The sequence below is a fragment of the Erithacus rubecula genome (genome assembly GCF_903797595.1).
Source record: "Erithacus rubecula genome assembly, chromosome: 10".
NCBI classification, from domain to species: Eukaryota; Metazoa; Chordata; class Aves; order Passeriformes; family Muscicapidae; genus Erithacus; species Erithacus rubecula.
In genome coordinates, this window is record NC_136662.1 from 13,142,797 (window position 1) to 13,166,752 (window position 23,956).

Here is a 23,956-nt window from a genome sequence, read left to right on the forward strand (position 1 = left end):
GGTTCGATTGGCCCGGCGAGTAAACCGCTCCGCCTCCCCCGCCGCTCTGAGCCGCCGGAGCGGCGCGATGTCCCGCCTACAGGCGCCCCTTCCTGCTGGGAAGGCGCTGCTTGCAGTCCCGCCCATCCGCCCAATCTCGTTGGGCACAGACACACTGCCCGCGGCGAAAGCACAGTGCTATTGGTTGGACCGGCTGTCAGTCACCGCGCTTGGGCCGCTGCGCCGCTTGGCAGCAGCTCCCGAGAAAGGGGAAAGGCCTTTAGTCGGGGTTGTTTCCGCAATGCCCGTCCAGCTTTGGGGAACGGCAGTTCCTACAGCTTCGCTGCGAAGCACTGTTCTGAACAGAATAAAATATCTTTGCTGTAGAATTTTATAAGACACTTTGGGTTAGCAGTTTCCGCTTGTGATGCCGCGGGCTGGGAGCAAGTGTGTGCTCCCTCGCATCAGGCGGTGTGTTGGTCACCCGCGATGGGCGGGGTCCTTCCGCGGCCCCCGGCGGCGCTGGCAGGGGCGCTCCGGCAGCAAGATGGCGGCGGCGGCCGAGCTGGGGGCGCTGGGGCGGCGCTGGTTCTGCTGGCTGCTGGGGCTGCAGGCGGTGAGAGCCGGATCCGGCGCGTTCGCTCTCGGGGCTCAGCGCGGCTGCAGTTCCTGGGAGAAGAGCGGGTGTGAGGGCGGGGGAGGCGGCGTGAGACGTGTCCTGGTGCGGGAGGCGCTGGCGCCTCCTCCCGCTTCCGCGGCCGTGGCCGCTTCTTTTGCTTTCTATGTCAGAGGTTGGGCTCTGCTTCTGCCTTCTTCCTAAAACACTTTGTATTAGTGCTGCCTTTTTTTTAATGTAGTTAATTATTTGGTGTGAAAAAAAAGCAACGCTATAGTTTATATTTGGATACAAATCTTTGAAAGAGGAAATGCTGATTAAATGAGATGCATCCCTTGCTAAGTGTCTGAAATTATCTTTCTGAAATATGACGGGTTTTTTCTAGTCCCAGTCAGAAACAATTATCATGATTAGTGCATTTATTGTTTCAGGAAAATATGATAGTTAAGATACTGAAAAATGAGTAAAAATTTGAGGGAGTACAAATTGAGTAAAAAATTCTCCTATTTATTTTTCCTTTACCTCTCCTGAGTTTTATTCTCAAGGTGTTTTGAGCTTGCTATAAACCGAAAACCACTTGAGTGAGGAATTATCATGTAATGGACCCTGATGCCTTGAGTTCTAGCTTTCATATAATCCAGATTCTGTACTGCATTAGTGTGTAACTGAACCTCATATGAAGTGTTAGCAAGTGCTCTTCACAGTTCACTTTGACAAAACAATCCTTTTCCAGCCTGAGAAACAAGGACATAATTGCAGCTTCAGGCCCCAAAAGTGTAAACAGCAGTGAATTGGGGAGAGCAGTCTGGGAGTGTGAAACTTCATAACCTGGAGCTGTAGTTGGACAATTAACCCCAATGTGTAAATGGACCAAAACATATAAAAGTGTGAAAAACTGTGACCCCCTTGTCCATCTTGGGTGTATCCATGGCCAGGCTGATGTACTGCCCAAGGTGTGTCCTTTGAAGGGCTTTTTAATAAACTTTACTTTGCTCCTTTAACATTGCCTGGCCTCTGTTCCAGGTACCCCTTCAGGCACCAAGCCTTTCCTTGCTTTCATACACAGTTACTGTTTTGGTTGGTTCCTTCTCACACACACTCAACCCGAAAAAAAAAAAAAAAACAAACAAGGAAAGTATTGGCCTTATGTCTGATACCTTGAAATGTACATATTATGAGTGTCTGGAATTCCCTGTTAGTTTAAGACCCTTCTCAGTAGGGGGGTGTTTGAACCCTTGGGCTGCCCATTTAGGCATTACTATAAAACAGTCACAAGATACTAATGTGTTCTTTCTAATCATTAAAGCATTTAAAGTCATCTTTAAAAAAATAAATTAATACTGAGTGTAACATTGCATTGACTTTCAGGTGAGTGTTTATGGAGCACAGTTGTCATCAGAGGCTTGCAGAGAGCTGGGCTTCTCCAGTAACTTGCTGTGCAGTTCTTGCAATCTTCTTGGGCAGTTCAATCTGAATCAGTTGGATCCATTCTGCAGGGAGTGCTGCCAAGAAGAAGCTCAGCTGGAAACTAGAAAGGTGAGTTTTGGGCCAAATTCCCTGTGGAATAATTTAACATGTCATATTTATGAGGCCTTTCATTTAAAAAAATGCATGAGAATCTGGATTACCATTTCAAGAGGAGAATGCAGCATTTATTCATGGTCTGGTATACATCTACAGGGTCTAGATCTGCAGACTTGCCATACTGCTGTAAAATAATGTCCCTGTACAAACAGGGGCATCTTTGGTTCTTTGGCAGCCCTTTTCTGGTGTGACGTGACCATTTTTGAGAACTACATCCAGCTTCTTTTGAAAGGAAAGTACACAGGATTGGAAGAGGGCAGAAGAAGAGGATAAGGAGAGTGGTGCTTGATGACAGCTCCTGCCAGGATAGCTTAGGTCAGTCCTGGGCAGCAAAAGGCTGGTGCAGCCTCCAGGTCAGCTCCTGGAGTGGCACAAACCTGATAGAAGCAGGACTGCTCAACTCCATCCTGCAGCAGTGAGAGCAGCTGGATATTTTATTTGAGAGAATGATCTCTCTCAGAGCTCATGCTGTGCTTTGATCTGTTTAAGGCAAAACATTCCCTTTATCAATAGTAGGTAAATATCTGTTACTTGAGGTATGTTACCAGTGAGGAATTCTTAGAATTCTTGAAAAGAATATGGGTTTTCTAATATGTGGTAATTTAAGGGTGTTCTAGAATATAGTGAAGACAAGTCAATCATCAAGAGTGGTTTCAAGGATGAGAGGTGCTGAAATTATTTTTAATGGCTAGGAGATAGTGAAATAATTGATCAAATGAAATTAATGAGGAAATCTAGCAAGTTTGTCCTGTCAATTAAATTCAGCTTAATATTTAAAAAAGAAAGTCTGCCAGTCTGCCTTTAATTTTTAATAAAAACCCTGATTACAGTGTTAGGTACAATATATTAATTATCAAGAAACAAATGTTTGAGATTGGCAGAGATTTCATAATTAAATTAGTAGTTTCCTAATAGTGGCAGACTTGAAGTTGTAAATTTTATGCATTAACAAAGTAAAGTTTCAATACAATCCTTATGGGACTTGATATGTAAGGCTTTTTCTTTGCTAGATACATGAACCTTATAAAGAAAAGTTTGGGGAAAGATCCAGTTCTTTTACATGTATATATGTATAAATATGTACATATCTATACATAGGCATACAAACAAAACCTGAAGTTTCAGAACAAAGTCTAACCAAATGTACTAACAGATAATGGCAGAATAGAAAATGTATCCAGCAGGCTCAGTATCAGTTGAGCTGGCAGCAGCAGCAGCAAGGCTTCTTGTCCTGGTGTAAAGAGAGGATGCTTTAATTTGCTCAGGTAATATTTTTAGAGTTTTGCCTCTGTGCATAACATGTAGCACAGGAACTTATGGAGCAGGATAATTTCTGTTGTCATTTGATGGGAAAATAAGCTAGAGGAGCTGTGTTGCATTTCTGTCAATGTAACTTGGTGAAAAATGTCTTAACAATTTATCAATAACATACTTATGGATGTAAGTTAGTTTGTACTGTAAATATCACATTAATAAAAGTTGGATCAAATAACAGAAATTAAATTAATAGATAGTCTTCTGAATTTCCTGCATCTGACCTGGATTTCATTGTGTGGATAATTAAACTTTCTTTGTAAGAATAAGAAAATGCTGTTTTGTGGTCAGGACTTCACACTATAAATATTATTAGTCTGAAAACTTATTTTATTTTAGTCATTATCAATGAAATAAAATAAATAGCACAGAGCTGGACAGGGTCTCAAGGGTGTTTGACAAATTCCTTCATAGTGGACCAGATTTCCTTGTATATTCACAGGAAGCAAGAAACTGTGTTTTATAAGTTGTCGTTTTTTTAATTTATTTGTGTTTTACCCAGTTTCAAAGCTTCAGCTTTGTAGTAAATGTGAACAATGTAGATTTTGATTATTACTTTATCTTTTCCTATTTCTGTGACATTTCTGATGAAATGTAATACAGATGATATTTGAGATTTGGAGCTAATGTGGTAAGCATCAGCTTGAAGTATAGGAGTGATTATGATAGTATTTTCATGCATTTTTTATATCTGAGTTTGAATGCAGGCTTTCCATATTGTGTGTATGAATAGAATTACTGTTCTAAAGTTATGAATATATAGTTTATTATAACATAATTTCTAATTTTCTTATGAATGCTGTTTCAGACAGTGGAAATTTTTTGTACTGGTATTGCTGTTTAGAAATGCATATTTCAGATTTGGTGATTGTTCAGAGGTTTTACTTTTTTTTTTAGCTCATACTCAGTAACTTCTCTTGAGGACTAGCCAGTGGAAAATTAGTGTTTGGAGACTTAATATTATCTTAACAGATTGTATTCAGAATCACCACATTTTGAATTGACTTGTGTTTTAACATAGTGTTGGTTGTAACAGATGTCTGTAATTGAGCTTGAGATTTTACTATTACATAAAAATTAACAATATAATTTTTAGTGGCTTCTTGCTGAACAAGAATTTCATGCTAGATAGGCAGACTATGAGAATTGAATGATGCCTTTTGGTATAGTTTTTCCTTTTCCCTCTTTTTTTTCTCTGTTGCCACAGAAACCTTTCTGATGAAAATTTGATAGTAAAGAGTGAATGAATGTTGAAAGTTCTTAAAGGCTTTTTTTTTCTAACCCTCTTGCTTGTGGAATTTTTCATCTTACTTTGAAAACCTGCCTCTCAATGTGAGATGTTTGACTTTCTGATTAGCAGCCTGGCATGTTGCTGAGCTCCAGAGCAGTGGTGCTCTGGGTTTTGCTAAAGCTGTCACTCCAAGCTTGAACATCCTCGAGTACAGAATCGTTTGCTTCTCATGAAGTGACACAGCACGCTGGTTGTCTGTGCTACAAACAGACCTGCCAGCTACTGCAGTTCCAGGACATGCTTCAGGATTTTAATTTTATTCTCTTTGCAATTACATGGCAAATACTAGAAATAGGGAAAGCAAGAGTTAGTTTACTGCATGACTTGGGCCTGTGTTCTAAATGAGAATTTAAAATTAAAGGTAATAGCGCATCTATCTGAGAATTTTTACATAATTGTGCTTTTCATAAATGATCTGTGAAATATCCTCAGCCTAAAAATATTTCATGCTGCATAGTATCAGTGCAACCTCAAATGAGATGCTTACAGATTTGAACTGTTTCATAGCCTTGAAAAAAGTGTATTTATTAATCCTGCTCTTGTTATTGGTCCAGTGGTTTGTGAATTGACATTGTGGAAAATAGCTGTGAGATATTCTTGCTCTGAACTTCTGCTGACACCTGTCCAGTGAAATATTTTAATTACTTCATAATTGGACTGTGGGTAAAATGAAAAAATGTTTTAGTTATTTTCTCTGCCTCTAGAGATTTTGTATGCAATCTCACACTAATTCAGAAGCCAGCTTTAACAGTATTGCTTTAGACAGCTGCAAGTTTTAAGTCTCAGTCTGTCAGATGCAGAGTACTGCTGGTGTGTAAAACATAGAAGGATGAAATGGAGGTGAAGCTAACTGTGCATGAAATTGTAGTAGCAGCAGAGATTGTCCATATTTTGCAGTAGCTGAAAATAGCTGCACTCCATCTGCAGCTTCACTTAGGCTGTGTGATTATTTCAGACATAGCTATAAGCATATCCCATTAATTGTATATTGTAATCTTAGTTTTATCTCAACAATACATGCATGTCAAAATCCAAATCGATTTTAAAAATCAACTCTGTGATAAAATTTGTAATACATTTAATTTCACAGTTGCATTGTGCAGGGTTGCTACAACCCATAAAAGTTATCAATCCAAATGGAGCTTTGAAAAATATATTTTGCTGCTAATATGTGTTGAACTTCAGCATTTTAAATTTCTACTGTCAAGTGTTTGTCTTAATGTTAGTGTTTGGTGACTTAGAAAACATGACACCAGATGTAATGGCTAGGTGCTTCTTCTTTAAAAAATAACAAAAAACAAAACAAATTGAAAGCTTTCTTAAAACTCCACCCTTTTACATGCACAGAATTCTTAAATGTCCTCTTACTAATTATAAGGAGGAATAAGGTGACATTCTTGTTCGGACTTACTTTTTGAAACTCCAAAGATAGTTTACAAAACTCACAATAATTGCTGGAAGTAGAATAACTTGAAGTGCTTTAAATGCTTCAGGCTACTCTTGTGTGACCCAATTTACATTCATTTTTCAAGTTTGTTTCTTTTTCTTTTCATTACACTAATTAAAGTGCTACACTCAAATTACTGTTGACTGCCTTCTTGTTCTGCCAGAGGCTTTTAACATTAATATTTCCACTCTCATTGGAACTTCTGGTTTTCTACTCAATGGTTAAAAACAGAGAACATTGACATTTCAGAGATGTAAACTAAGTGTAAGTCATATCAATGCTTACAGAAATTAATTAGAATTTTAGTTTACTTCTTCTTGCTGTTTCTCAAAACCCACATTTTTTTCTGTCTTTTGATGTGTCTTGTAAAGTGTCTTGAATACTTTGTAAAAAATCAAATTGTGTTTTTACCTCACTATATTCCTTATTTCTAACATGGTACTTAAAAGGGGTTCAAATTCTGGTTCTCTGGCAAGTGTGACTTCAAAAATAGTGTGACTTAGTGATGTATTTTATTTGACATTCAAGGAAATAATCAGAACTTTCTAATTAAGACTAATATGTCATATGATTTTCTTTCAAAGTTTGCTTTTAACTAAGTGTTCCAGACATTTCATACAGAAATGATTTTATGGGCTGTATTGATAGGGAAGTTAGGGGATCTGAGATTATACTGTACTCTCTAATTGAGAAAGTCTCTTACCAGTACTGTTGCTTCAAAATGTTAGTCACAAGCATTCCTTGTGTTAAAAGTGTGCTGCAGTGGATGTCCTTCTCAAGAATTTACCATGTACACTTTTTCCCTTCCCTCTGTACATGATGTTATTGGCAATGAAAATTCATGTCGACAAGAAGTCCTAGATAAGGAAGGTGCAGGTAACTAGTCAATGCCTAAGACAGAAATTTACTGCCTTCTGTTTGGCTCAGATTCACCAAGTGTTCATCTCTGTCAGATAAACTAAGATAAAATACATTATCTGTCTGTAATAGGGTAAGCCTTACCCATGGAAGAGCTCTACCTGATCTTATCAGTAGAAAAAAAAAGGTTAGGGAAACTATAAGTGCAAATTTGTTAAATGTGAGTTTCAGTTGTTGATGGCATCTCTGCTGGTCAGTGGAAAAGCTTTAGCTGATTAAGGCTGACCTTCATCTAGATGAAGTACTGGCATTTGACTCTGCATTTGTTGAAGAAACTTCAAAAAGGAGAAGTCTCAAAATTAATGAAGTGTGCAAGGTCAAATATCTCATCAGATCTGTTCTCACTGTTTGCAACTCTAAGATGTTTCATTTTTTAACAAAAGCACAGACAAGAGAATAAAAGATATGTTCAGGGATTCTACTTCTAGAAGTAAGTAGGTGCTCAGATAGAATCAGATGGTAGAGTCCAGCACTGAAACTTGACCTGTTAATTTCCTGTCTGTACCATTTTTGCTTGCATAATTCTCACTAGGTCCAAGTGAGAGCCTGTGCACAGGAGCCCTTTTTCTGCCTCCCTTCTCCATTCCACTCTGCTCTCCACCCCCACTCAAACTCGGTATTCACACCACCTAATCCTAGTGACAGCTCCAGAGGTCTACAGTTGGTGGTTGCTCAGCTTCTCCATTTTTTGTGTCACCCTTCTGCCAGATTGCTCACATGAATTTACACCAAACATTGCAGTGACCAAAGTTAATTAAAATAGCCTACCAGGAGCAGAAGCTGGTTTGGAGCTTTTCAGTGGTTATTGGATTTAAACAGCACAAATGTTTATAGAATCCTGCAAGGCAAGTATCATTTAACACCAGAAGTAGTGATGGATGACACATTTTCTGTGTGCTGAAGAATGCAATAGTAATGCAAAACTATATTTTGTATGTACAGAATAAAAAGTCTCCTTTGAGTCTCCTACTCAAAGCGAACCTCAAAGTTCTGAGGATCTCCAAGAATGCAGACTATACAGTCTTCCAGTAAATTATTTCAGTGATTAAACACTATCCTTGTGACTTTTTTTTCACCCTTATACTCAGAATTTCCTTCCCCACAAATAAAGTACAGCTAAGGTTCTGCTCAGCTTTGTTCAGAGCAACTTGCCTGTAATACATATTCACTAATCACAGGAGTAGCATTGATTCACATAACGGGTTTTTGACTGTTAGGCTCTGTTTCCACACTCTTAGAGTTAGTATCTCCCTTCACAGGATAATGAGCTGTCAGTGGTAGAAATTGCTTTGTTGCTAAATTTACTGATGACATCAGTTCAGAATGATGTGTGTGTAGCAGTGACTTTCTTGGCTTTCTGTATTACAGAGCAGTAATTCATAGTGTTCCTGGCAGTGAGGCTTTCTGACTGCTCCCTGTTAACCCACAGATTCTTACTCATGCCTCCAGGAAAAGGAAAGACAGGAGTGATTTTGAAAACCTTGAGCTGTCTATATAAGTGCTTTCTCTCCCATAGAAAATATTTTATAGTTTGTAGCTCAGTGTATATTCTAAAGTTTTCTAGTTTAGAAGACCAGTTTTCTAGTAAAAGTCACAAATTAACTGCTGGTTAGAAGAGTTCAGGAAAAATTCAAAAGAAACTTTCAACAAAATCTCTTTTGGTTGTAAATTTCTCAGAGGAACAAATATTAATTAACCTGTTTTGCTTTCTGAGTGTGTTAATGGAACACAGTAAAAAATTAAGATGAATGCCTTCATAAAATAGATAATATACCTGGTTTTTCAATAGTACCATTTTGCATATAACAAGGAACTTTTGGCCATTAAGAATAATAACATCCGTATTTTTCCTGAAAGTTTTTGAAGTCGATAGGAGATGAGGAGCTGTCTTCTGCAGACCTGCTTATATCATAATATGAAATTAAAATTGCAGTGAATTTCATTAAAACACTGTTTACATTGGAAAGAGTTGTTACTAAAGATTTAGTGGAAGATAATCTTGTACCTGAGGCAAGTGAGAATTCTAGAGGTTTAGCTGTAGTCATAAGTTTGCTTTTCTGCTTGTTCTCAGAACTTAATGATATTTTAGAAATTGTTTGATATTTGGAGAGGACAGTATGGATATATCAGAGAGAATCCAGGTACCCTAAAGTAGCTATTGACTTTTGTGGCTCTGCCTTAACAGCCTGTTTTATTTCATGTTTTAAGATATGCTGGTACTGACAGCTGATTACAAACAGCTGAACAAATCCAGCCTGGATGACACTTTGTAACCTGTGTCAGGCAGGGTCACCCCAATCAATAGTTAGAAGAAAGCAGCATGCAAAATATAAATGTCATGGAAGTAAAATTAGGTATAACTTGCTGAATTTTATTAAACTTTTTTTGTGACCTTTGATCTAACATAATTTTATTGCCACCAAGGAGCAATCTCTGTTCAATACCACTTCTTGCAATTCAGTTTGGTCTGAATTCCTGTTTGGTTGTAAACATTCCTGGTTATGTAGCAGGAGTGTCACTTTTCTCCTGGAGTATTCACCATGAGTAACTGTGGTAACAATACCATATCAATGTATAAATGAAGCACCACTGGAATTGTGTCTTGCAGAAATTGCTTCAGTTCTCTTCCTAATAGCAGATGAAATGTTTTCTTTCATGAAAGTTAAAGTTACTTATTTTTACAGTGCATATTTTTAACTAGCACAATTCTTATGCAAAAAGGTGTTATTCTACTTTAATTAGCATCCTCTTTCATAATTAAAGCAGACATAACCAATAATGTGGTTTGTCTCTTTTTACTTGTGAAGAGCTGTCCTGATTTCATGAGTATGAACTGCTACAAGAGTTTCAGATGCTTTCCAAAAACCTTTGAATAAAACTGAACTCAAGTTGGTGCTTTGGAAAAGATGAGGGAAAAATTCAGATATTGTCACAGTAGCCTTAGAAAACATGCTATTAGAATGTTGTAAAAAAAGTTAAGCTCCTTATAGAGATGCAGACATGAATCAGCACTTGTTTTGGATGTTAACATGGATACCACTAATAGTTTAGGATGTCTATTTCATTGCTTCTAGTACTAAACTCACTTTCATGAGCACTAAAACAAGTGAAGCATTACTTTAGAATGAACTGGCTCATGAGTTAAGCATTGTGTAATGAACTGACTCGAGATGTTTGTGTGCCTCCATGCTGAATGATACATGTCATTCTTATGAATACTTGAACACAGTGACTGCCTTCACAAGGAAATTTGGAGAACATCTGCTCTGGACACAATGAAATGGTAGATATTAACAACTAGGCTTTTGTGGTAGGCCAAGTGATGCAAATAAACCTGGGTTTTTTGCAAAAGACACCTTTGTTTAGGGTTATAAATGAAGCCAGTTGATTCTTCTTTTTTTGTGGTCTAGCCATTGAGAAAGCAGCTGTTTGTCCCAGCATGAATCTAAACCTTTTTGTACCAGAACAGTTGGGTTTCAATTATGGCAGAATTACAAGCTCAAAATTGAGACATCAGTGATTGAGCTGTTTTCTTTGTTAAATTTCTATCAGAAATTGGCCAGAAGTTACAAGCTGGGAGTAATGAGTAGTTAGAAAATGTCATACATGTTTTAGATTCCTACAGTGGTCTTGTGCCATAAAAATTCTTGTTCGGAAGGAAAAACGTACTAAGAATAATTTGCAGTTATGAGAATTCAAAAATGCTTTTACTGTTGTCTTAAATGTGAGTGTACTTAGCTTATGATAGACTTACATAAAATAGCTAATTAACTAGCTAGATAGCTGTTTATTCCTTTGTCTATTTCTTTATACTGATTTCTTGATATAAAAATGCAGATAGCTGTGAGTATCAGAGAAATCAGTATAAATGTTCAGTGGGTTAGTGAGTGTGTAAAGGATTATCTAAATCTAGGATTGCCAATAGAACTGTTGAGCATTTTTTTAAATGACAGAGAGACAAGGTAAGTGAAGTTTATGAACCCCTGTACCATGTTTCCCCCATCTTTGTAATTACTTCATGTTTTAATTCCAGAGGAATTTTAATTATGGAAGTTAGTATCTGAGGTGTTTATCACTGCCTTTTTTAATTAAAACCTTAATTTGGGTGGTGAAAAAGCTTTTTATAAGTCTGGTATTTATGGTCTCTTGAGTATTGTTTCATAGTATTTCTGGGTTTTAGCAGTCTAGTCTTAGGTTTTTATCTTAAATGCAATGTTTAGTTGAAAATGTATCTGTAGTTAAGCAAATTTCTGAGATACTATTCTGCACAGATAATGCAGTGTAACATTCTCTTTTCAGTTTCCCATGGAAGTAATGATTATTGATTAGTTGACGCCAAGAGAGAAGTTGTAATTTCCCTGTGGATGATTAGAGTATTTCTTGTGTTCTAATTCATAGTATTTCAGCAAATACTGAGCTGGCCCCGAGTCAGAATTGGAATACTCAAAGATGAACATATATTTCTGGCTGTCTATAATGCCTCCATATGATAGGTGACAGAATGTTAATAAAACTGTCTTCAAGATTTCTGTCATATCATGTGTGGTTTGCTTTTTCAGAGTGGTTCATGAAGGTTAGTTTAAATTACTTGTGTTCACAGTTCATATTTTAAGTGAAGTATGAATTTATGTAATTTCAGTAAAGTTATATTTTTCTGTACCCAGACTTGCACATTTGTTATGAAAACACTGTCTAAAAGAACATGAAAGCAGAGGTTTTAATTGTCTATGGAAGGTAATGAATTAAATTAAAATTTTAAAAATTAAGCTCATTCTCTCTGCTTATCTATAAACAGTGGGGCTTAAGGCTTAGAAGGATGTGATTTGGTATGCAGTATTATATACACAGTATATATACTATGTGCAATATTAAAAGGCCTAACTTTGGAGTATGAAGTTCTATTTTAGTAGCTGGAAAATCTGTTGTTAAATTATTTAAGATTCAGCAAACTATAGAATCATTTGCATGTTGCAAAAATAAAATCACAGAATAGTCTAAAAATATGACAGTATGCAAGATAATTAGATGGAGGGTTTTTAAATTTAGATATTATATAAAATTGAAATTAACTTGTATTTTAAGAAGACTGAATCTGGGTATCTTGCCTAACTGATAGAAGTGATTGATATCTAAGTGCAAGTATCCAAGTTAGCCCATCCTGTACATATTACTTCACCTAAGGCCTGTTAATGTGATCTATCCTCTTTCTGTAAACACAATTAATTAAATCAACCAATAGCCCAAATAGGAAATTTAAAGTCACTGCCTTATCTTTATTATCAGTATTTCACTGTCCAAGTTAGGTTTAAAGTGGAAACTAAAATTTCATTTAATCAGATTTTGTTAGTATATTTGGGAAGGAAGAAATAGTTTTCCTGTTACTAATCCATAATTCCCATTCTAATGTCCAATTGCATTTTTTAAAATTAAACTTTGCTTACAGTATGTCTCAAATGATCCTTTTTTTTGTTGTTTTTACATTTTTAGTACAATGAATGAAAATTATCATGTATCTTGAGTGCATGGTCAGTTGTTGCATAATCAGAAACTGGTCTGGATCTGTGATTCTGTCTAGGATCTTACTTGTAATTAGTATCAACAGAGTAGCATATTGTCTCCTCAGAGAAAAATAGCTCAACAGATAAGACACTATAAATAAACCAGTAATTTAGATTATTTTTGTCATTAATGACATCTGTTTATTATTACAGCTTTATGCAGGAGCTGTCCTAGAAGTATGTGGATGAAAATTGGGAAGGTTCCCTCAAGTCCAGGGTAAGTAAAGCCACTAGTATTCCTTGAAATATGAAATACTGTCACAGCTGAATGACAGAAGGTACTTTTAAGTACATTACAAGTAGTCATAAATTCAGTATATTATATCAGTAAAGTTGCATTGACCTGAGGCTCATAAACTGGTCTCCAGTAACTGATAGATGAAATTATATTGTGGACTTATGGAACGATTTTATTTTCACAGATCCTGCCATATAATTGTTTTATCAGTGGATAATGACAGTCAACTAGCAGGAATGGAATACAGTAGTGTGAAAGAAAAATCAGTATCATCAGTGTCTGGTGGGAGGAAGCTGCAGGAAAAGAATCTCTGAGAAATTTCAGACGGGACTTCCTTATAAATTAGGGAAGAGCTTAGGTGGTAGCAGTACTATGGTTATTTTGGGGTTTTTTTCTGTATTGAGGACCCTAATACCATGCTCCCTAATACTGTATTTTGGGCATAGTTGGACATAAGTACTAATCTAGCTTTAGAATTTAAAATTGCACAAACTGCATGCCTCCATCTACTGTCAGAAGTATTAATACCTCCCTGTTTGAAAGCTGGCTGACAAACAGTGGGGAAAAAAGGGGTTTTAAATCAGGTTACAATTTACATGTGCTGTCCTGCATTATATCCTTTCCTGCCACCTCTGCCCTCACAGCTGAGTTGGATGACTGCAAGGCCAGAGCAAAGCTCTTTTCCACTGTTTAAAATGTCAAAATGAGAATTCTTTATATGATTTGTCCTACTTGAGGGACTTGAGGAGATTAACCTCCTTAGCACAGGAGTCCATATTATCTCCGTGGCTTTCAAATTTAACAAACATAAACATTCCCAACTGTTGTTGCCCATTCACTCAGCTGCTTTATGGTTCTGGATTTTTAACGGTTAAGATTTCATTTGAGCCATAGGTTTGAAGGAAAAATTAACCTCTTAGCCTGACTCCAGCCTGCATCATGTCCTCAGTTATCTTCATGTGTAGGTCTTGAAGGGAATGGCTCTCTATTCCTTCTGTGTGCACACTTTGAAACGTGTTCCAAAGACTTGGAATGGTGCAAAAGGAAAACTTGAAAATTATGACTAGTTTCTTTTCCTTTCAATTCTTGGTTATCTAAACCTCCTCAAATATTTACATTCCATTAATCATATCTCTTACTTTTTAAAGTGGCTGGATAGATTTCATTGTTTTTTAAAAAGGATATCTATTTTGACCACCAGTTTTGATTTGGTACTGTAAGAACTGAGTAGTGCACTTAAATTTCTCTTTTGCATTCTCATCACCAATTTCTGCAGCTACTCAATCTAAACTTAACCAAATTTACAGCTAGGGTATTAGAAGAGGTTGGAAGATGGGATATGTGTTAGAAGCATACTTAGAAATTTTTAAAAGCACTGGAGTATATTCTTTCAGCCTGTATTTGTTTTCACACTAATATTAATCTCAGTATACTCAGATTTTCTCCTGTATTTTAACTTTTAACAGAAACAATATTTAATGTCTCTATCTTAAGACATTTACATTCAAGAAGTGTTTTTATTTCATCTTTTCATGTGGACATTTGCTATGGAAGTTAGGTTGCCTGAAGGTGATGCTGCTGCTTTTGAAGCAGTGTCTTTGTAGGCTTCATTGAACTGTGTAGCCTCACTGACAGTGTCTCATCACAAATAACTGAATCCTTTTCCATAGCTTCTGTGAGGGTTTTGTTAGAGTTTGTTTAGATGTGTTTGTTTTTTCTCCCCAGAGTATACACAAAATGGCATTGTTAATTGCAGGGCTGTGTATATATTAGAATTACATGGATTAGTGTATGTTACTCCTCTATGGTACTGGAAATCTTGACCTTTAAGTAGCTGTGTAAATTGTTTTGTCACTTGGCTAGTCCCACAGACTTGATGTGTCTCAGGCTACATCTGGATTATGTTATATTTGGCTAGAGGATTAACAATGTTGTTTTGTTGGTTTTTTTGTTGTGGTTGGATTTTTTATTATGAGATTCACATATTAAAATAGTTAAGGATTGAAATCAGTTTAATCAATAAAAGTTTGTAGAAGTTACACAGTTGGAAGAAGCTGTGGTTGCTCAGTTGTTCTCTATTTAAGTTTCTTTCAAAATTACTGGTTATATAATCTTTAGCTATAAACAGTTGCTCAATATACCTGTGTGCCTGAAAGTGAGAATGCTTACATATAGAATATATTTGTATATACTCAGAAAGCAAAGGACTAAGAAGTGATGACAAAAATCTAGTCCTTAGCAAAAGGTTGGAAAAGTCTGTTCTTCAGCAAGATTATCAGTCTTCAACTGGGTGTTGTTGTTTGTGTCACACCAAACTAGATGTTATTTAGTGTTACACCAAACTATTAAATTTGACTTCTGTGAAAGTGGCCAAAGATGCCTGTTAGGTTTCTCAGATACAGTTTCTTGTGAGAAGTCTGATAACAGACCACATTTCTGTATGCCCCTTTTAAATTCATTACTGAAATATTCTTACTGGTAAGTTTCCCTTAAAAATGAATTGCTTTATTATAAATGCTGTACTGTAAATTTAATTCCTGTATATTACATATATTTTGAAATTGTTCTGTATAAAACTGCTCTTAAATATTTGTCATTTAAAAGCATTCCATCAAAGTAGAATATTAAAAACCTAAGTGACAAGATTCATAGATGAAGCAATATCTTAATATACCAGGTAACACAGTGATGGTTTTTGGCTGATGTCCATAAAACAGGCTCTGGAATAGAATAATGAATTAGCTGGATCAGTGATTAATCTGGCATATTTGTTTTAAGTTGACTTTTCAGTGGCAGCTGTGTTTTGTTCACCATGAGATAGGAGATTGGTGTTTAGACTCCTACATTCTTTCCAGTTTGTTTAAAAACTGAATTAGACTGGGTTTTTTCATTGAACATTCCTTTCATATTTCTCTCATTTCTTTTTTTTTTTAATAAAATAATTTTCATCTCTCCTTGTGAGTTAAGAAATGGATGTGCTCCCAGCAAATCTGTTCTAGAAACAAGGTCCTTGAACTCATGCAGTGTGCAACTACATTAAATTTTCTGATTTCAGAGTCAGTCAGCACTGTTACACCACAAGTTCTCCAAGTTAAGGGGAGTCTTTTAGCTAGTCAAATGTAATTTCTTATGGGATTGTATTGTATGAGGTAAGATCACTCATTTCCTAGTTATTTTAATCTGTAATTCATAAAAACTGACAAAAGAAAGTTAGAAAATTATATTAACCTTAAATCTTGCACAGATAAAAGCATTACTAAAACTCTAGCTAAGAAATAGAGATACTGTAGTGGGAGACATGCATTGCTTTCTCATAATCTTTGGTGAACAGATGAGGCACAAAATAAAACAATACTTCCCTTCAGTTTCAGAAATGTCTCTTGCCCAGCTGCTTAGACAAAATATCCTGTCTTTGGGATTTTTTGAAGTTTCTTCAGGCTTGATTGGAGCTCTGTCTTGGATTCATTTCTGAAAGCATGTGGTGCTTTTTATAAAATCATGAACAGCTGCATTGTAACTTGATTAAGAGACTACAAATAGTAGTTACTGATCTGCCATATGAATTCTTAAATTTAAATTTTTATCTCAAACTGAAGTCCCCAAAAGGTACAGAGCTACAGTCATTAAAATGTAAATAAGTGCTTGGTGTGTGCTGTATTTCAGTCTTTTTGCTCAGCTTTCATGGTAACTTTTGAAGCAAACTCATACCATCTTCAAAATTGCAGAGCATGTATTTGTCCCTAAAACAAATATCTGAGGGAAGGCATTAATGCTTTTATCTTGCCCAGTGATTTACATATTCACATTTTTAGCAAATATTGCCAATTGTCTTAGCAATGATCTGCTATTGGTGGCATTTAAATGTGGAATTTCCCATCTTCATAAAATGTCCCTCTCTTACTCTACCTTTTGTTTTGGTTTCTTTTCTTTTTCATGGATTTAACACTTGATAATTGGCAATGCCTCAGTAATTTTTTTTTTTTAATGCAAGTTCATTTCAGGTACAAAATGGTCAAGTCTGTATGGTCAAATCCTTTGTGCCTTTTTTAATGTAAAATTTTGCAACATTACACACAAACTTGTGTCTCCAGTAAAATTCCTTCTTTTCAGACAGCTTGTGTCTGGTAATTCACAGCCAAGAAAGCAGATTACCCTTTAGGTTATCTGAAGTGATATTGCACTTGCTTTCTGTTTATTCAAGTTAACTCAGAATAAACAGAGTTGTGTTCTGTGTTTGTTCTGCTTGGGGAGATGTTTCATGTTGGGTCAGAAGTTCTCTTCTGCTGTCCTGCTGCACCTCAGAGGACAGTGCAGGTGTGTGTGTGCAGATACACAGACTTGCCCTTTTGGACACAGTTCTTAGATTCCTGCAGTCTCTACTTAGGGCTCTGGGATTGAATTCCAACAAACTTGTTTTCACAGACTTCCTTATTACACCTCTATGTTTTGTATGGAAACAAATGGACATTTTAACAATAGCAGAGAGTTTTCCATTGTTCTGTGTTCATAGGTAAGGGCTGCTTTTAGCTCTTTAAAAGCACCATTTAGTGGGGGCCAGGCTTTAAAATGCTCGTACACACTTGATCCTTCTCTGACCTTGTAGCTGTAGTTGATTGTGGGGCAATCCTGCCTTCTCTTCAGGAGTGCATTCCAACAGAATTGCTTTGGTACTGCTCATGGTTTTTCAGAGTACAAGGTGAAGTGATTTTGCAAAGCTGTCTGGAGGTCAGCTCTGACTTCTGGTCCAGTGTTTAATCCACCAGAACCTGGTGTCATGGCACAAGCTCAGAGTTCATCTTACACAAGTCACGGTGGAAAATGTCTCCTGCTCACCCACAGATAGGTTAGAGAAAGGTTTGTTTCTCTGTGGTGTAAAATTCCTAAAGCTGCTACAGAAGGAATAAAATGGGGAGATAGCTTGGATAGGATTTAACATTAAACACCAAACTACTAAATAATGGTGTAGAGATGATGTGCAAGGACCATTTAAATATAGGACTGTAAGAAGCAATGTTGATGTCAGGTATAGAGGGGAAATTGTTGGAGCAATGTGAAGGTGGAGTACATGCACTACATCCCTTGGTAAGCAAGCAGTCATATGCCCCTAAATGTGCACTGTAGCTGCATCTGACTTCCTAACCCCATCATTTCAAAGGCTGCTAATTCAACTCAAGGACTCATTTTGTGGAAAGGAAAAAAAAGTGTTTGATGGGATAATCTGTGTTTTTAATTCATGTCAGTATTTGAGTTTCCCATTTTAGCTTCCAAAATTCAGAATATACAAATTAAGTTATTTGTACATTGAGTGTTTTTCTTTGTTGCATTGCAAATTCAAGTGAGTGATGCAGAAAGTCGCTGTGATCAGCATTAGAAATAAATATCCATAACAGAAACTAATTTTGTTCCAGCTGTCTAAAATTTCAGAAAAAATGTTCTGTAGTGCTTCAGCTTTCAGAAGATTTAGATATTTGACATTGATACAAGTGTGTAATAGCTACTTTTAATGTGGCAGAATGTAATGCTGCCTGTAGAATAATTTCTCCTTCCACCTAATGCTGTTCCCACTTGTTCATCCAGCACTGCAGCCAGAGAAGTCTCTTGTGTCCAAATAAACTTTCATTTGTCACTCAAGTAACAAATCCTCACACCTGTTACAAGCTTAAATGCTGTAACCTGAGGTCCTTCCCAAAGGCAATTTTTTATTACAGTCAAGTTCCAGAGTTCAGATTTGCTTTAGAAACTTTATCCATTTTACTATGCTCTCTTACAATTGTGCAATTAGTTACTCACTGTACTGACTGCTTCTTACAAGCTTCTTTTTATATAAAGCCCTAGAGACCGATTAAAGCTTTAGATTTAAGTTGAAGAAAAATGTGGAAAAATTCCTCCAGAAACACTTCAACAGTCTGTGGACTTAACAAAGAAAAAGAAATGTCTTTGCTGCTTTTTTGCGTGTTACTTTTGATGACAGCCAAGACAACATGCCACAAGGGCATGGGAAACACTGAAGTTTAAAATACGTCTTTCAGTTTAAATCAGAATCGAACTGCAGTATGTGGAGCAAATACTGGTGATTTTGTGCTATTTATAATTGTTATACACATCTTGCAATATGGTATAAGTGCATAGTCCTGTAGAAGGAATAAAGACAAGTCTCATTTTCTTCAGGGGCCTGATACATCTGGCAGCTCCATGGGCTGTTGGTATTTTTTTTACCTCGTTTATATTGTGTAGTAGGTGGTGCAGCAAGCAGTGCGTATGATTTCTATCTGTACTGGGAGCTTGGTGAAAGAGGGAAGAAAATAAGTGCATTCTGTATAACCGTGCTGAGAAAGTGTTAAGGTAACTGTCTGCAGTAATGTAAAGATAGGTATAAAGTTGCCAGGGGATATCTCTGCAATTACTGAGGAGAGCACACACTTTGTCAAGCAGTATGAAATATTAGTCCTGAGGTTGCACTCATCTCCATGCACCAGTTGGATGCACTGCAATTTGTGAGAGATTCATTGTTGTCTAACCTTGAAAAAGCAGCTTTGCAATGCAGCTGGCACTTTTGTAGGAGTCAGTCTGTACTGACAGGGTTCATCCTTGGGGAGATGCTACTGCTGTACCACGGGAGCATCCTGAATCCACTTCATGTCACTAAATTCAGCTTTTAGCACAACCTGACTGTGAAAAGGAGGAATGAGGACCGTTATTTTCTAAATAAATTTTTAATATTTCTAGAACTCAGACATTCATTAGGGTGAAGTGCTTGGAAGTAGATTATGCTCACACTTAGTCCTGTCATACCTCATGTTGTCTGTTCAGAGCTGAGGTTAATGCAGGGCCTGGGCTGTGCTGGCCCTGCTGCAAGTGAGAGGGGTGCAGCAGCAGCAGCAGCTCACCCCACCTGGCCTCCTCTCCTGTGGCTGCCTGACAGCCCAGAGAGCCTTGGCACTGCCTTCAGGACTGCAAGAGAGGAGGAAATACGAGCTTCTCTTCCTGTTTTCTAGCTTGTTTTCCTGCTGGTTTTCATCTCTGCAAGGCAGCACTGGCCATGCTGTTCCCCAGAGCACCTCTCCCACAGCGTGCTGTGTGCGCTGTCCCCAGAGCTGCAGTGTGGAGTGTGCTGATGGGGTGTCACACCCAGCCTCCTCACAGGCTGATCCTCAGACACATTTGGATGGCTCCAACGCTTTTCCTCACGTTCCTAGCAGCAGCATATGGGCCAGTCTGCTGAAGGCTGTCAGCTGAGCCTGCACAGAAACTGCCTTACACAGTTGTACTAGAGCTCAAGGCAAATCCAAGCAGATAGAATTCTTCTTTGGATTACCAGCAAAAGCAGGTGTTCCTCTGGCAGAATAAGTTCAGTATTATTAATTTTGTGAAGGTATTAAGATTTTAACATTAAAGTATCTTCTAAAGCATCATTTTTTAAAAATAATTTGTGGAATACTAATTTGACGTAAATCTACTTTATGCAATTAGAGAGGAATTTTATTTTCTTTCTTTTCTCCAAATTGTAGCTTTTGTCAGGAGTGATAAGCCAAAACTCTTCAGGGGACTGCAAATCAAGGTAAGTAGTAGCTTAACTTTTTGTTTGTGATGTTGAGAAGAACTAGGTTTGGTGGAGACAATCCTGTTGATTGTTCCCCATATGCTGATCGAGTAATCCTTTAGTAGAGGACATATATTTGCATTGCTAGTGTGAATCACTGCAAGTTCCTACTAGTAATACTGATTTATTTACTGCTCAGTAACTTGTACTAATTGTTTGGTGATTATGAGGTTTTGGGTTATTTTGTTGTTGGTTGGTTGGTTGGTTTTAATCCAAGAAAAAATTATTATTATAGCAGATGGGAAAAGAATCTGAGGAATGTTTATATTCTGTTCTTACTTTATAGATATCTTGGATTTGCTCAAGCTATTCTGTCATAGTTTCTTTTTCTCCTGTTTTGTTCTCCCTTAGTTATCTTGTGGAGCTGCCATTTCCATGCATTCAGTGATTCTAGGATTTTTCTTCTCCCTCTCAGAATTGCTTTGCTGTGTTCTATTGTGCTGTTTTTTCTCTATATACTTCAGACATCCAGCTTTATAGAAATGCATATACTGAATGTTTTTTTCTTATGACTTGCATGTATGCAAAGTTGCATAAACTGCTCTGCCTTAAGTTGCAACAATTCTTTGGTTTCTAGATCTAATCTAAGACTTCACCTTTCTCTTAAAATCCTGTGTGAACTTCAAGTGTACTTCTAAGATGCACATCTTGATTCTCACATCTTGTGTTCCCATCTTATTGCCCAAATGGCACCATCTGGAATCACTTCATAGCTATGCATGGCTGCAATAAGTGATTTGTCTTCTCAACAGCAGATTCTCTGTAAAACAGATTTCCCTCTGTCTGTCTCACGCATTCATGTCTGTGTCCTCCAGTTTCTTTCAAAAGCTTTCTCTCCTTCTGTATGTCTGTTTCTTTTTTTTTAAACTTTTTAGATTTATTGAACATCAAAGCAGTCTAGACTACAATTGGTATCAAGTACTACAAGAAAAAAAAAAGTGCAAATGAATCTGTTTATTTCATAAGACTTTTGGAAAACTCAATAGAGTTGCCACTAGCTTCATTAAGTAAAACCAACTAGGTTATCTCAGCTGAGCCAAGTGGAATACTCCTGGGGAAATCTTCCCATAAACTTAAACGGTCAAAGCTTTCTGATACTGTTATAAGCTTTTATTTGCATTACTAATTTTGGGACTTAGTGAGTTTAAGAAGTACTGAAGAATTATGTCACCAGCAAAGCACAGTAGGAACAGATACAACACAGCAAGAAAAAATGTGATTAAATTAGAAATTGATAGTAGAACTTTGACCTGTTAAAGGGATCCAGAATTTCTAAAATGGTAAAAGGTTGATCATATAAGAAAAATCATTGATATCAAAAATCTAGCTTTGGTAACTTAAAACACTTGGAGTAAATACCCTCCTTCAAAGCCAGGCCAATGGCATTGCCCTCTGCATGTGCATTAACTGCTGTGGTGCACCAAGGAGAGCAAGGTGGTGTTTCTGACACCCACCCCCCTTCATTTGACTTGTTCCTCTGCTTTCCTCTCTCTGACATTAAATGCAAGTCAGAAGTCTGAACTGATGTAAATCACTTGAGAACAGGGGCAGTGTTAGTATGGAGAATCATTTGCCAGCCAAGGTAACTGACTTTTCTTCTTTCCCCCAGTATGTGCGTGGCTCTGACCCTGTACTGAAGCTGCTGGACGACAGTGGGAACATTGCAGAAGAGCTGAGCATCCTCAAGTGGAATACAGATAGTGTGGAAGAATTTCTAAGTGAAAAATTAGAACGTCTGTAAATCATTGCTTTCTGTCCTCTTTCCTTTTCATATTTTGTCATGGTAATCTTCTCAGACAAAGTGCACTACAATTGAAGAAACATTCCAGCATCTGTGTTAGTTTTAAAATATCTGTTGTGCTGTACTAAACATCTTGTAATTAGAAGGAAAGTTTCAGCACACATATCTGACAAGCTGACAAACAATAGCTTAACAATTTTTCAGCTCTTAATGCATTTATCACTAAGAATGCTTTGTTTCAAAGTTAATTATGCAAATCTCAGTTTGTTATAATCAGGTCTGTTTTTAGAAATGCTCTTAAAACTGAAGAGCTTCAAATAATAGAAGTTATTACCATGCTTTTTGTCTGCTGCTTTCTTAAGGAAGTTAGAACCAAATGCAGTCTATCTCCCAAAGAAACTTGGCTACTAATGCCCTCTTATATTTGTATTGAACTGTCCTTTTATAGAAGCCTTGTTTACAGTGAGTACCTAATTCACAGGTTTGAAAGCTGATGGAGGAGCTCATGCCCTGATACTGTGAAACATTTAGTAAGTACACTTTAGTGAAGACTACATAGAAAACCTCTGAGGTGTATGAAGTCAGATGTCAGGTGTGCTTTACATTAAGTGTTTTCACTTCAGAAAACATGAGCTGTAACTCTTGAAAAAGCTTTCCTTCCAACTTTCAAAAGTTTATTGGAAGTTTGTTTATGAAATTAATTTAGAAACTGTTCTTTTAAAATGTATATTTTTCTTTCTCAGCTGAAATTTATGTGAACAGGGAATATAGACAGTATGTATGGTAATGAGTCAAATCCATTAAGACTTGTTGGGTTTTTTCCACTTAGAGTCAATAAATATGGTAATCAATAATAATGTGGGGGTTTTTTTTGAAGTCTAATTAGCCAATAAGTGTTCCCTGCAATTACTTCATGCTTACCAGATTTGGGTTGGATGGGTGTTGTGCTATGACCTGAAGTGGTACCCAGTTTATGTCCTCATATATAGTTTTATATGTCCAAAAATTTCTCTGTAATTTACAGACTTTATTCCCAGCTTTTGAGAAGAAATCATCAGCTTCACAGCAGAACAATAAACCTGGGACTGCAACCATACTGAACTATCAGAAGTAATGCACTAAAGGGATTCTTCAGGCATAGCCTTTGGAGCTTTAATTCCCAAAATATTCTTATAAACTCACAGAGTGTGTGTGCAGCTGACTCCTATTCTTGTGAATATGCTCCTGATATTCCAGATGACTCAGTGTGAGACAGCTACAATAGTGGTTGCCACTGTTTTGGAGAAACAGATCTGCACATAAAAAGTTCATGTCTTTGCAGCTTGTGCTGCCTTACCAGAGTCAAACATGGATTTGTTCTTGGGACATGTGATGTGTTAGTCAGCAGATGAGCTACAACCAAAACATGTGTCATGACAACCCCTGTATTCTGGTAGTAAAAAATGCTGCCATCCACTGATGTTTTAATATACTGACTATATTCAATACTTGCCATTCCTGTGTTTGCCAACAAGGGATTTCAGTTTCTTCAATACCACAGAATGACTTACCACATTGTTTTAGCAGAATGTTCTAACCTTGTTCTCTCCAGCTTTAGGTACTCTTTACCATTCATCAGTGAGATTGTTTGCTTCATGTGATATCTATCAAATGATTCTCTTTGCTTTCCT

The 23,956-nt window shown here is 36.9% G+C and overlaps 1 protein-coding gene across 1 annotated transcript; it reads left to right on the top strand.

Annotated features, from left to right (window-relative positions):
• Positions 1 to 226: 226 nt before the first annotated feature.
• Positions 227 to 23,143, top strand: SELENOF (selenoprotein F). The gene is made up of 5 exons (XM_079313307.1): positions 227 to 595; positions 1,964 to 2,131; positions 12,861 to 12,924; positions 20,454 to 20,503; positions 22,155 to 23,143. The coding sequence occupies exons 1-5, from the start codon at positions 407 to 409 to the stop codon at positions 22,284 to 22,286; spliced, it is 603 nt and encodes a 200-aa protein (XP_079169433.1). The 5' UTR covers positions 227 to 406; the 3' UTR covers positions 22,287 to 23,143.
• The last annotated feature ends 813 nt before the right edge of the window (positions 23,144 to 23,956 follow it).